This window comes from Grammomys surdaster, unplaced genomic scaffold (assembly GCF_004785775.1).
Source record: "Grammomys surdaster isolate TR1022 unplaced genomic scaffold, NIH_TR_1.0 126121, whole genome shotgun sequence".
Taxonomy (NCBI): domain Eukaryota; kingdom Metazoa; phylum Chordata; class Mammalia; order Rodentia; family Muridae; genus Grammomys; species Grammomys surdaster.
In genome coordinates, this window is record NW_021620929.1 from 4,117,538 (window position 1) to 4,131,932 (window position 14,395).

At 43.6% G+C, this 14,395-nt stretch overlaps 1 protein-coding gene across 1 annotated transcript in view; it reads right to left on the minus strand.

Annotated features, from left to right (window-relative positions):
* Dock2 (dedicator of cytokinesis 2) overlaps positions 1–14,395 on the minus strand; it is a 414,603-nt gene that overhangs the window by 341,835 nt on the left and 58,373 nt on the right. Inside the window, exons 8-12 of the mRNA XM_028756478.1 lie at positions 13,012–13,166; positions 7,833–7,914; positions 2,799–2,934; positions 1,345–1,420; positions 493–569 (exon numbers count right to left, since the gene is read on the minus strand). Of these exons, the coding sequence (XP_028612311.1) occupies positions 493–569; positions 1,345–1,420; positions 2,799–2,934; positions 7,833–7,914; positions 13,012–13,166 (526 nt within the window). The remainder of the gene's footprint in view (positions 1–492; positions 570–1,344; positions 1,421–2,798; positions 2,935–7,832; positions 7,915–13,011; positions 13,167–14,395) is intronic.

A 14,395-nucleotide genomic window follows, 5' to 3' on the forward strand; every position in this document is an offset into this window, starting at 1 on the left:
TCCTCCTCCTCCTCCTCCTCCTCCTCCTCCTCCTCCTCCTCCTCTCCCATCCCCTTTCCTCCATCTCTCCTGTAGGAGACTACTGAAATAACAGATACATTCACAGATGCAACAGGCCAGCCCCAGGGGCTCTGAGCAACATTCAGTTATAGCAGGGTCAGCCTCTGACAGTTATCACCATCTCTGCACCCAAGGTCTTCTAAAGCAGAGGGGATGCCAGCTACTGTCTCACAGGACTTTGGTAAGGATGAATCACATGTAACGTGAAGGGCCTGACACATAAAGAAGAGAGCAACTCCTCACTGTTATTCATGAAGGAAATGCCCAGCCTATGTTTCAGTGGGCGATCTGTAGTTCTCTAGGCCACATGCTCTCAGTGGCCCTACTGTACTATCTAAGTCCAGGACTTGGGTCCATTTACTGATATATCAGAGGTTTCTGAGCTGCAGTAAGTTCATCGTACATGGACTCTGTATAATGGTGACTCCATACCTTGCCCTCCACTGTCTCCCTTGGAAGCTATGACTTTGCCCAGAAGGCTGTGAAGGAAATCATTCTCAGCTGAGACCCTAGGAAGGAAAAGAGAGCAAAAATGTTCTTGTGATTCCAGATGGGGGTCTCCATCTTGTGTCCTACATTTCCACAAGGAAGCTCCCCAGTACCACTTAGATGAAAGGCGAGCCTGCCTGTGTCAGTTCAGAGAAAGCAATGCCCTCTTCACAAACAGCATGGCTCTGCAATTTGAGGCAACCAATGACTGCCACAGTTGTAGGCATTCATGTGACAGGAAAGATCTCCAATCTTTAACATGAATGTCTTCTCTGGAAGATAACAACGACTTCAGTAGCTCTAATAAGACCTAGTCACTCACCTTGATTAGAGTCACTGGCCTCATTACCTGGAAATCTTTGTGGTGTTTAATCTTGACACTCCTCTCAACATGGAGTCATTTTCATGCAAGGAAATTATAATTACCTCCTTGGTTGCCCCTGCTTCTCCTGTCACAGATACATATGTGGCTTCCACAAAGGGACTCCCAACAGGCCACTCCTTCACACTCTTGTGGCCCCTGCTATGCTTGTAATTGATGCCTTAAGCTTTGGTTGATTATCTGCTTAATTACCCATCTAAAGTATAAGCAGAGTCATGTTGACCTTGTCAACCACTTCAACCCCATGCCTGGCACTCTTCTTTGGAGCTTCAGTAAAAGTCTCTGGATCAGTAACAGGTCATGATGCTCTCTTGGGAGGCCTGCCTACCCCCTTACTAAGGTAAAGAACAAGTTCACCCAGAACAGAAGTAAGAGTAGGGTGGACAGCCTGGAGATACACAGGATTGACTTACGGGTGAAAAGGAATAAAATGTTGCTTCTCTTCATCACTCTCTGCCTTGCCCTTGATGATGTCAGTGATGTCCATAACTAGAAAGACAGAGGAAGTGAACGAATAGTTAATTAAGCCAGGCAGGGTTGATGAGAAGGGCAGATTATAAAACAGGAGAGAAGGGATGAGACGTGGGCAGGGGGCTAAGGTATAGTAGAGGGCAAAGGAAATGGTTACAAGTTGAGCAGCAACTTGAAGTTGTGTGTACTGATTCTCTTCCGCAAAACCCAGGAGCAGAAAATCTGTAGGACCAAAGCATCCAATGAAAGACCCTCTTTCCACGACCATGCACATGGCACATACACAGAACTGTTGAATCCTTGAACCTTGCCAACTGACTTCATAGGGAATATGCAACTATGCCAAAGATGACTGGAAAGCCAGGAGACTTGTAATGGCAGAAGGAAGTCTCCCAAGGTAACAAAATGGACGAGATAAAGGAATTTAAAAGAGCTCTTGATTTAAAACTTATATTTTATCAGTTTTGAAATCTTTGCTTTATTAGTTACTCATAACTATGTATCTGGTTGTGATTGTACACATGTGTAGGAATGGGTGCAGAGGTCTGTAAACATCTGTGCCCTAGAGCTGGAATTATAGGTGATTATGAGCTGTCAGATGTAGGTGCTGGGAACTGAACTCTGACCCTCTGGAAGAACAGCAAACACTCTTAACCACTGAGCCATCCCTCCAGCTACCCGCCCCACCCAACTTATATTTTAATAGTGAGGGAAAAAAAGTAGTATATCCAATTGTAATGTCATGAGTTTTTAAATCATCTTTTGAGAAAAATATACTTTAGTTGAAATAAAGTATGTTAATTAAAAAAGAAAATATATTAGGTAAATAATAGTTCTTTCCACTAATAGCCAGGGAGATAGCCATAAACCATAAAAGTAGGGCAGGAATGATGAAGCTCTGGGTGCACACACAGCCAGCACCAGAGAAAAGGTGGAGCTGCGTGGCTCCGGGCGACACATAAGGACCCTACAGTGCCCCCACTCTCTGAATGTCTGTTCTCATCTGGAACTCAGATGGATGGCATGACTCACTCTGTGTAACTGCATTTTCTATTCTGGTTATTATTTTTTTTTCAAAATGATTTGCTCCCCGTAATTAGATCTGGAGCGTATTGTTCTTCCTTTTTCACAGGCAATAGCGAACTGAGGCACCAACTGCTCAGACTGCACCGCGTTCTGGGTGCTCTGTGCAAGACCTCAGGACCACATTATTCGCCAAGCTTCTCATAAATCTGAACTTAGTCACTGGTGACTTTGGTTAGCCGCCACAAATGTAGTTATGAAGGGCCACTCGGCCCAGATTTTGCAGGGGTGGAGGTGCAGAAATAATCTTCAAAATTCAGCCGTATAAAGCATGTGCTCTAATAAGATCTAACTGCAGGACATCAGTCATCACCTGCCACCCCGAAGGGTCTCCTCAGCCCCTGGGTGCACTTCTTGACATTAATGTCCTTAAGATCCATCTTCCCAATGCGGACTATTTGACAGATCAAGAAAATCTTATCCCTGTTGAGGTCTTTGTTTCCCAGATCCTGTAAGGGCAGGAAAGAAAACAGTTATGATTGTGCATTTAATAAAAACATGTAAAATAGGGACAAAGCAACTGTCATTTCTAAGAACTGTGATTATCATTTTAATGACACCATTGATCTTAGGAAAGATAGAAAATGACATCACCACATCCTTTGGACAGATAAGGAAGGCAGGACCCAGCCAAGATCCTGAGTGGCAGGACTCCAGAGCTTTCCCGCTGCATCATCTCATCTGATCCCTGACAGTTTGCTCAAATACTATTAAAATGATGCTATTTTTACATCTCTACTTCCCCTATAGGAAAGCTTCCTCGGGATCATAACCTTGGCCCTTGGTGACTCTGGAATGGAGATTAGTAACTGAAGCAGCAGCATGGAGGCATGCCCTGAGCATCACATCATCCTTCTTCGATATATTTAGATGCCTGCCCCATCTTCATGGGGCTCCCTGCCAGCTAAGATGAGCTGGGGCAGAAACAGCAAGACATGCTATTATGCTGGCTTAGGCAGGCAACCCTTGGCCTGCCCTTGCCAAAGAGCAGCTTACCATGAGTTAATTCTCTTGTGAGCATATGCACAGGGGACAAGCCACCAGTTCACATCAGGGCCAGCACCCAGTCAGAGCAGCCAGCCCCTGCCTTTCACCATAAGTGATAGGAGAAAGAGGGAATTCAGAGAGCAGAGTCTCTGAGAATAAGACAGGTCTCTGGCATGCCCCAAATCTCCCTAAAAGGACATGGGCCAGTTAAATCCCTTGTTCCCGTTTGGCTAGGCTACGATGTGTGACTGGCCAAACAATAATCTTCATGTTGCTATGATCCTTATTAGTCAGTTGACTTCAGCAAATGAGGTTGTCTTCCATAACATCCGTGGGCTAAGTTTAAGGCCTTCATAGCAAAACCCGAGTTTTCTTGCCAAAGAAGGAACTCTGCTCAAAATTGTACTCCAGAAGTTCTGGTTTTCTCAGCTGTCTTGCTTCCCTGCCAATTCAAGCATATATTTTCTAAGTTGCTCCTGAAAACCCCTGAATTATGAAGGGCTCTCCTTTCACCGGCTGGTGGAGTAAAGAAGGGCTCCCTTAGTGCTGGAGTCACCCCGATAATCAGGGAGAAAGAGAAGGCAGGAGCACAAGGGTAACCTGAGAAAGCCTGCTACGTCTGCACCCTGCCTTGTCCCAGAGGACCTGCATGCCTCCTTCAACCATTGCACTCTGGAACTGTCTAGGAACTTATCTTCGGAAGACAGGTTGAGGATTTTTTTGGGGGTATTGTCTTGTTTTGTTTCTCATCCCCACCCAACAACTTTAATAGCTCCTTGTTTCCTGCCCTGTTGGTGCTCATCTTTCTGAGTTGACATGAAAGGGACCAGACATAATACACCCAGCTGTCCTCGCCAGCTGACTCCTCACTATCCTCGCTATTTTTATCCACAAAGATTGCTTTATTGCTCTGGAGATATACAATACTCTCTTTAAGCTCTGGATCTTTCTTCCTAAACACACCTCCACCTCAAAAATGTCTGCCTCTTATTCTCCTGCATAATCGGTTTCTTTCTATGCTCAAGATCTCTGTTCTCAGGCATTTAACATGAACTCCATTCTTAGTTGTCCCCTCCCCTTAAGGTGTTTTTATATTTTTGAAATATCTAGACCAATGTGTTTGGGAGACATACCAGTGTCATTGAGGCCTTGACACTTGAATGGTTTCCACCAACACAGAATTGCTCTACTGAAGCCCCAACCTCAGCACCTCAGAGCACGGCTACGTTTAGAAGTTAGCTCTTAGAGATACAATGTGGTTAAAATGAGGTCATTAGAATGGATTCATCCAATATAATTAATTCCAATATAACACGGAGTCAAGAAGCCATAAACACACACATTCTATCCATCTCACACACATGCAAATGAACTCTCTCACAGACACACATACACACACTCTCATACACACACTCTCTCACATACACACACATTCATACACACACTCTCTCACAGACACACACACACATACACACACACTCTCTCACAGACACACACACTCTCATACGTGCACACACTCTCTCACAGACACACACACACTCTCATACACACATACATACACACTCTCTCACGTACACACTATCTCTATCTCTCTCTCACACACATACACACACATACTCACACATGTATGCCCAAATGAACACATGAACAAGACACATGGAGAAAGGTGCTGTCTATCTACAAACCAAAGAACTGCCCTCAGACAAACCTACCCAGTCAGCACATTGCTGCCAGTGTCTAGTGTCCAGAACTCTGAGATAATAAATGCCTGTCAAGTCAGCCAATCTGTGAAGCCTGTTACAGCAGCTCTAGCAAACTAATATACTAGATACACTTGTAAAGCTCTGAGATCCCCTCTCCCCACATCCAAAGGAAATATGTCACTTGTCCTCAAAGGAAAACACAGTCCTTTAAGAATTGCTTGGGTGGACCCCACCCCAGGCCCTAGAAAGTCTGCATATTCTATTACCACAGCAAACTGCCTGGATACACTTCACAGCTCAGGGAGAATTCTTGGGATGGTGTGTAAACCAGCAATCCTTACTGAGAGTATAGGCTCCAGTCATTGGCTGCCCCTAACCCCAGTCATTTCTGCTTTGGTCTTACAAAAACGTTTGGGGGGAAGCAGAACTATAACAGCCAGGTGCAGTAGTGTGCTTTTCACCTCCTATCCCTCTTTCCTGCAGCTTCAGACTGGGCTAAAGCACAGGCAGCCTCAGGGTCCATCCCGTTTTCCTACTGTGGGCCTAGGAGGGTAAACTCTTAGGAAGTTGATGGAGGTGACATCAGCAATCATCCAGATCCAGATGCCAGCTTCTCAGGCCCAGGGAGCCACAGTCATGCCCCTAAAGAGGAGACCAGAAAAGGCAAGGATCCAGAGGGCAGAGAAAGAATGCCAACTAGTGCCCAGCTGCCAAGTCGTAGCTCAAGTCCAGCTTAAGCAAGCGTCACTGTGACACCCAGTTGAAAGTACCTTGGACATACATACAACATCATGTCACCCCGTTTTAACTACCTGTGTTATTTGGATTGCTCTCTGACATTGTTACTATTTACTTATTATTTTATTAATTTTATATTAATTAATTAATTAATTTTGAGTTTTAAAAAACCTACTTCCTGCTGTCTGAAGCCCAGGAAAGAGTGATGGGAATTGAAAGCCATGGTAATGCACCTGTTTATTATAGCAGGTGGTGTTTATTTTACATTTTATTGTTCTGCTTCCCCCACAGCGTCCCCCTCCAAATGTTAGAATGTTGTTAAGTCCAAAGTATAAGTTTTAAAATAAAATTAATAAAAATAATTTTATATTAATTATTAATAATAATCGATTATTATTTCAGGTCTCACAGTACCGGACCTGAAAGCGGGGGGGGGGGGTGCACATCAGCTTGTTCACTGCAGGTGCAGAGCTTTCATGTGGCTCTTGAATCCATGCAAAACACGAGAACACCATGACCTTTCATGTTCCCGAATGGAGATGTCAATCATCTTAACAGAGGGGAGGGGAGCATTAGTCTGTCCAACCGCTCAACTGAAGGTCTCAAGTTCACTTGTTCTGCAAAGCAGAGGTGTGGCACTGTATCGTGAAGCCAGGATCCTGTTCTCACTAATACTGTATGACACAAACTCACCCATGCCCTTTCCTTCATGTTCGAATCATGGATTGGTCCTCTCCACAACGAAGCTCTGATTGATTCCCTGTCCTCCCTCATCTCATGAAACATCTGTCTCTTGGTTTAATCAGGAAGCCCTGTGGGACTCTCCTATTTGTCAAGCAAATAAATAGGCCCCTCCCCCTAACTAGTAATAGATAAAAAGACTGAAGCACATTTGTATATGCCAAGAAAACTCTGTCCAAGCAATGAGGACCTATGATCCCACTCCATGCCTCTGGCCTTTTTTTTTTTTCTTCAGGAAATAACAAACAAAATAAATCAACTATACTCCAATCTAATCACAATGTAACATAAGACACTGCACTTAATGGGCTGTAACAGGAAAATCATTGTAGAGCAAGGTAGGTTAATCTAGCATGTCGGTCACTTCTGGATCCAACTCGTCAGTTTGGTCAATGCCAAAACCCATCCCTGCTCCTCCTCCATAATTTCCTTCTCTAATGCAGGCAATGGAGCACAAAACCACACAGTCTTCTCCCTAGAGAAGACTTACAATGCTAGTACCCTTAGTGAAGAAAGGCCAAGGGAGGGGTCCCTGCTAGAAACTCTAACCCCTATCTCATTCTGTTCACTGCATCCCCTACTCAGACCTAAAGGGTCAAATTCAATCTCAGAAACAACTCATCCAAATAACAATTGATTTTAGCCTTGTACATATAAGTCATGCTGGTAAGTACTGGGATTCGGAAGGATGCTCCTAAGGACCTGCCAGGTCTTTAGTTACCTACGACCTTAATTATATTCAAAATGTTCAACTGAATAAGGAAACCAGTGTTCTTAAAAAGGTCCTATTTTTTTCCTGACATGTTTTAGAAAGGCCTGAACCAAAAATAGAAAATTATATTTATTGTGAATTAACTAAAAAATAAAATAATTTATCTTCTGTGCCCGGGTTTAACTAGCCATTGTTGCTCAGAGAGGTACACTTGCTTACGTAACACTGTGTTGTCTGTGTGTAGAGGAGTCAGAAACAGGTAGAGAGAGGGAAGAGCAAAGAAGATGATCCGTATTCCCAACAGCATCCTTGAGACACATGATGCTTTATATAAAGCCTGAAGCAAAGCTATGCACAGAATCCATGCTCCATCCTGATCAATGCCCAGCCAGCCTCCTTCCCAATCTTCCCAAGACCAGATCACTGGGCGTGTAGAGAGCAGAGTGGTCAGAGAGTGCACACTCACCGTGAAGACTACCTTCAGGTTATTGAGCATCTCAATTTCCTTTGGGAATCCTTTGCTGCCCCATCGCACCAGATAGTTCTCACTGTGGGAGGAAGAGTAGCAGCCTGTTACAGGTGGAGCATCCATTCAAGACATGAGTGAGCATTAGCTATACTGTCAGCACCCTTGCGGCTACTGGAGACAAAGCAGTGTTTGAGAGAAATATGTTCGTTCCCTCTGAAAGATAAGTTATGTTGGGAGACAGACATTAAGTGGGGGAAAGAATTATGAACATATGTGTATCCACGCACACCTTCCCTCCCCAATTGCTAAGAACATTCTGGCACAGCTGCCTAATATTTTTGCTGAGCAGCTGCATACCCTGTAGAGGTTATTGAGAAAGTCAGAGATGAGAAAGGAGGGGATTTTAGCAGGCTCTGCAGAATGCCGAGAACACTTCTCCCTTTCCAGTCTGCTCTCCTTCTGAGACTGAGTCGGGATTTGGATTCTTGAAGTCATCCTTTGGGTGTACAACTGTTTCTACTAATACTGTGATGGACCCTACAGTTTCTGCTTTTGATACAATTTGAATAAACTATTCTAATGCTATTTCACAACTACATAATAATGACATGCAAGTGTCCTGTAAAGAAAACATTCAAGATGCTGTAAGAATGTACATTGGAAAGTCCTGCCCTAATCTAGGTGGTCAGAGACATCTTTGCTAAGGGAAAAAAAACATAATCAAGTTGAGCATGCACAAGGAAAGGTTACCGGTGAGGTAAAGATGTATGCAAAGGTCATGAAAGGAATCTAAGAAGGAACATGAACAGTTAGATGGTCAGAGGATAAATTAAAAGGAAACCCAGAGCAAACGGGCCATGTAGGCCATTTGGGGATTTTTAACTCTATCTTAATAGAAGGGCTCTGGAGAGATGGATCAGGGTTTAGGAGCATTTGGGGCTCTTGCAAAGGACTATGGTTTGGTTTTCAGCACCCACAATGGCCTGTAACTCCAATTCTAAGGTATCTGACATCCTCATGTGTACTCTGTAGGCATCTTCACAAACATGGTATGCATACAAATCGGCATACACATAAAATAAAATAAACTTCTAAAGGATTCTAAAGTAAGGGAAATTCGGTGAAGAATTATATAAGGGGATGGTGGCAACTTGTCACTCAGAGATTCCCCCAAGACTCGAACATCACTATTTGCCATCTGACCTCTACTGGCAACTATATATACCCTGGGTATATAATTGGTTCGCCAAGGCCAGGAAGGCTGAGAGGTCCAGCGCCAATATAATACAATGCTGTACTATGAGTAATTAGATGTTATATACCATACAGAAGCATACAATTGGTGCCAATAAATTGTGGCAGGACTTTCCTGCCCCTTGTATTTGCAGTGGAACTCTGTCATTGGCTAGAGAAGAGGTGGGTGGAGCTAGGAGTTGGGAGGAGGAAAAATCACAGGCAGAAGGGAAGAAGGAGAGGAGAGATGGAGGCAGATATTACCCTCGTGTCTCTAGCTATCAAAGGTAGTCGTTATTATCAAGGTTAGATATTTGGAGAAACAATTCTAATTGTGTGGGCATCTTGTGTATTGAGTATTTGCTGATATATAAATCTATTTGGTTAAAAAAAAGGGGGTTCATGCCTAGAACCATGGATGCCACGGAGCTAATTGGCGGAGGCAGCAACCATGCCAACATTTTGTGAGTCCTGAACTGGGGCCACTGGCCAGCTTGTGCCTCCATTAGTGTGGGAACTTAGAGCGGGAACATGGCAGTCAGGTTGGGAGCAAGCCGGATGTCTCCTTTTTTCTAATGTCTCCCATGACAATAAATAGCCATTAATTTGAATTAATAAAATATAAAATAATAATGTAACCAAATTCAATTCCAGTAGATAGCATAAAATAATTCACCAAGTAAAAGAGAACTGCCTTCCTTAGACTCTCTTTCTTTCTTCCTTCCTTTCTTCCTTCCTTTCTTTCTTTCTTTCTTTCTTTCTTTCTTTCTTTCTTTCTTTCTCTCTCTCTCTCTCCTTCCCTACACTCATAATGATATTTCCTTATTTATCTGGAGTTTTATTGTCAGTTTATTGTTTTTATTAGCTTTTAAAAAAAACACTGAGAATTGAAGCCAGGAGCTTGTACATGCTAGGTAAGTGCTCAACTACTGAGCGTTGTTGAAGAAGAAGAAGAAGAAGAAGGAGGAGGAGGAGGAAGAGGAGGAGGAGGAGGAGGAGGAGAAGGAGAAGAAGAAGAAGAAGAAGAAAAAGAAGAAGATTTTGATTTTGATTGATTTTGATTTTGAATTTGAATTTGAATTTGAATTTGATTTTGATTTTGATTTTGGAACAGGTCTTGCTAAGTTTCCAAGGGTGGCTTTGCCTCAGACTCTAGAATAGCTGAGATGGCAATCATTCTACTCAGCCAGACTCACACAGAAGGTTAAATAGGGCAGCAGGATCAAAACTAAAGTAAGGCACGGAACCCAGAGCAGATGGAGCCCAGCCTTCAATTAACTTAGAGTTAAAAATGCAATCAAATTAAATGTACAGAGTTTTTTTTTTTCATTTTTTTGTAAAAGCTAAAATTTTCAGTGGGATGGATGGCAAACTTGCTATCAATGAGACACTTGCTATTGATAGCAAGAAGGCTCTATCAGACATTTTTAAATGATCCCCCTTGGTTATTTATAGGTTGCTCTTGTTGAAGCGGCTGGGTTCTGTCCAGCACTTTTCATCACATGGTACAGTCCCCTTTATGACCAGCTTATTCCACCTAAACAGCAGGCACCAGCAATTTCCTTCTCAGAGAAATGTAATCATAAATAAGAAAAGCAATTTAGAGGGCTGTGCCTGCTCCGTTCCATCCTTGCCCGAGAAGACCTGATGATAGAATCTGAAGGCCTGAACCATCAGCATGGGTAAAAGATAGGAAAGATTGCCCCGTCCTCTTGGATTCCATAGGACATAAGCTCAGTCCTGGCCTCCTGCCTGTGCTGCAGCATCTTTGTCCTACAAAAAAAATTGTACTTTTAATTTCCAAGCCAGATCTCTTTGGAGATCCTGGGAACCTGGCCACAAATGGTCCTGACCTGGAAAGATCAGGTCCAGATAAGTTGCCTCCAGTTCCCGTCTGAACCCCAACAGAGGATGCCTTAACATCTGCTTGGGATAGTAGATTAACAGTAGCTAGACTGGGCAGGAATAGAGAGGATTCCAGCTTGAGAGAAAGAGTATCTAACCTGAGTCAGACTGACACAGGGACTGTCCCAGGTCTCTCGGCCCCATCCCCAGCTCTCTTCTTGTTTTCTCCTGTTTGGTACTTTCATGATCTTGGTACTTTTTGCCTCCTTTCTCCTCTCCCTAAGTGCCACCCTGTGTCCCTGGCACTCCCAGGGGCACCACTCAGACATGTACCATCATCCAGGGTGGTACATTATGGACCAAAGTGGCCATCTCAATGATCTATCATCTCCCTCCACAAAGCTGACTGAGGCCATTCATCAATGCATGAGCCAGGGGGCAGGCACTCTCACCAATGCAGACCCAAGTTGCCATGTTTCTAATGGACACTGGGGCCCTAATGGTGCTGTGATGACCTTTTTGTCAGGTGCCTAACAATTATTAGGAGATAGGGAGTAGTCTATGACACATGGGTAAAAGAGCCTACAGAAGCAGGACCTAGTATCTTTCTAGTATCTACTGAATATGACCAAGTATCTAGTTTTATTATCATATCCACTAAGACTGAGCCAGGTGAATGGCAGGAACTTAGGTGTACAATAAAGTCTAGCTCTCCACAATAACGGTGTTGAAAGTTTGATGGTGATCATACAAGACATGTGATACAATTCATACCTGGATGGAAAAATTACATGGGAAATTACTTATCTTTGAAGTCAAGTGGACATGGGTATAAACTTCAGCTCTGTCCTTTTTTTTTTTTTTTTAATAGAATAGAGCTTATTCAGGGCATAAGGAGAGGAGTTAAGAGGGTAGTAGAGGCAGAGAGAAGCAGAGAGAGGAGAGAGGAGAGAAGCAGGGGCTGGCCATGAGCACATGGAGAGAGGGAGAAGGGAATGGGAAAGGGATGAGGGGACAGAGAGAAAGTGAGAAGGCAAGAGCCAGCTCTGTTATTTATAAACACGTATGACTTTGGGCAAGGGCAAGTTTCCTGACTTTTCCTAGTCTCACCTTCTCACCTAAATATCATACTAGGATCAAATGAGATCAAATACAGACCTCCATACAGTCAGTCTTCTGAGCTGAACAGTCTTACCACATATGACCGTCTCCTGGTGAACCACCTTTACTAAAGCACCGCTGTTCACTAGGCGCTGCCCATGACTTCGTCTAGTCACCCTGACAGCAAACTAGGAAAACGGCACTTTCTCCATAAACACGGAAATAGGATGATTCCACTCCATTCTAATGTGTCAAAGGGGGACTAGGTGCTCCAAAACCCCACCACACAGAGTCAGATGAGGGTCAGCTAGGGCAAGCATTGTCTGAGCCACAAGCACAGGTGAGGAGGATCGATCTGATGGCTGTCAATATTTTTCAAGATTTCCAAAGACATTTCCCTCCTTGAGCTGAGGTATCCAAGAGTGCCCTCACTTCCTCCGTTCCCAAGAACAGCCAACATAAAGTTGCCTTGATGACAGCCTATTGGTATGCTGGGCCCATATTAACATGTACTTTTTCCTCACCGGAGCCTGAAAATAATGGCCAGAGAGACCAGTGGTTATGGTTTTCAAACAGGGAGACTCAGGAGTAGGAATGTTTAGCAGCTAGTTAGGGTGAAGGAAAGTCAAACACCAGAACAAGGATGTGAGCTTTTATGGAGGCCCGAGACATTTCACCATTCATTCCTCAGCTCCCGTTTCACCGACAGGCATGTTTAGTCTACAAATTACTGTTTGTCTGAATCTCATAATCTTTGGTAACCAAAACACATGATCGTAACCATAAATCCACTGAGAAAACAAATCTAGTGTCAAATAACACTTCCATTCGCCCCCGACAGCCCCCAAAGGGGTTCTTCCCACATTGTGAGAGAAATTCAGTTTCTTTTCCGGTAGGAATTACTCTACAGAAAACGATTGAGGAGAACGATCCTCTGTGAACTTCCAACTCTGACTTCCCACAGGTAGAGCGGTCTAGACACACCGGACCCACTGACCTTATGACCGCTTGCTTGTGGGGGTCATAGAGAGACATGAAGAGCTCGGCATCCTCCCCAATTCGGCACACAAAGTTCCTCACAAAGACGTAGAGGCTGTGTGTAGGAGATGAGGAGATCCGGGAATAAATCCCATAATCTGGCTGGTCTTTTGACTGAAGGGTAGAAAGAGGAAGAAAGGGGGAAGATATAACATGTTATTCCAGTGCCACTTAAAACAGCAGAAAAGCTCTCTGAGTCCCGAGGAACCCCTCCCTCTATAAGCCTGAATTTTCGAGCATCTAACCACCTTTACCACAGCAAGCTTCTGCAGTCTGAGGTTTTTCTCTCTGACTCTGCTTGCTTTGGTCTTCCTATCCTTGGAGATCTCACCATTGTGGAGATCTCCCACAATTCCCTCATGAAGCTAGGAGCATAAGGAGCACAAGCTATAAAGAGAATCTATTCTTAAATGCTTGTGTTTTTTAAATTTAGTTTCATGACAACTTGACATAAGCTAGAATCATTTGGAAAGAAAGACCCTCAATTGAGAAAATGCCTTCATAAGATTGCCTATCAATAAGTCTATTGAGAATTTTCTTGATTGCAAGTTGAGAGAAGATGGCACAGACCACTGGAGTCAGTGGCACCCCTGGGCTGCTGCTCCTAAGCTGTATAACAAAGCAGGCTAAGGAAGCTATGAGGAGCAAGCCAGTATGCAGCATTCTTCCATGGTTTCTACTTCTGTTCCTGCCTTGAGTTCCAGCCCTGACTTCCCTCAGTGATGGAGTGTGTCCTGTGAATTGTAAGGTAATTAAATCCTCTCCTCCTCAAGTAGCGTTTGGTCACGGTGTTTTAACACAGTAATAGAAAACCCAAGACAATGCTCTTAACATTATGCCAGTCACACATTGGAAACTACTCAAATATCCTACAATCAGCCATAATGTAGACTGGCCAGGGATAAACACATCAACATTAGGTCAGCAATATACTGGCTCAGCATTGAAAAGAACTCCCAGAACAATATGCTGAGTCAAAAATGTCAAGATAAAAGAATAGATATTCTATTAGAAGCTCTAAAAGAGTCAGAACTAGCAAGAGAATACAACTAGAGGTTGCTGGGGCTTAGGGATGAGGAAGGTGCATGAAGTTTGTATAGTGGTACCATTGTCGATAATGCTAATTGTTGAGTGGAATATACACCACCATGTACTACTACCATCCGCCCAAGTGACGCTTCGAGAAAGCAATTTTTACCTCATGAAAGCAGTACCACCATAAGTCTAAAACTGTAATTGCTTCCCAAAGATGCATAGCAATTAACCAGACCCCAAGTTTATACATTTTAATGAACGATACAGTTAGAGCAGCCATTCTGAAGCCATGAAGCTTCACACTTTTA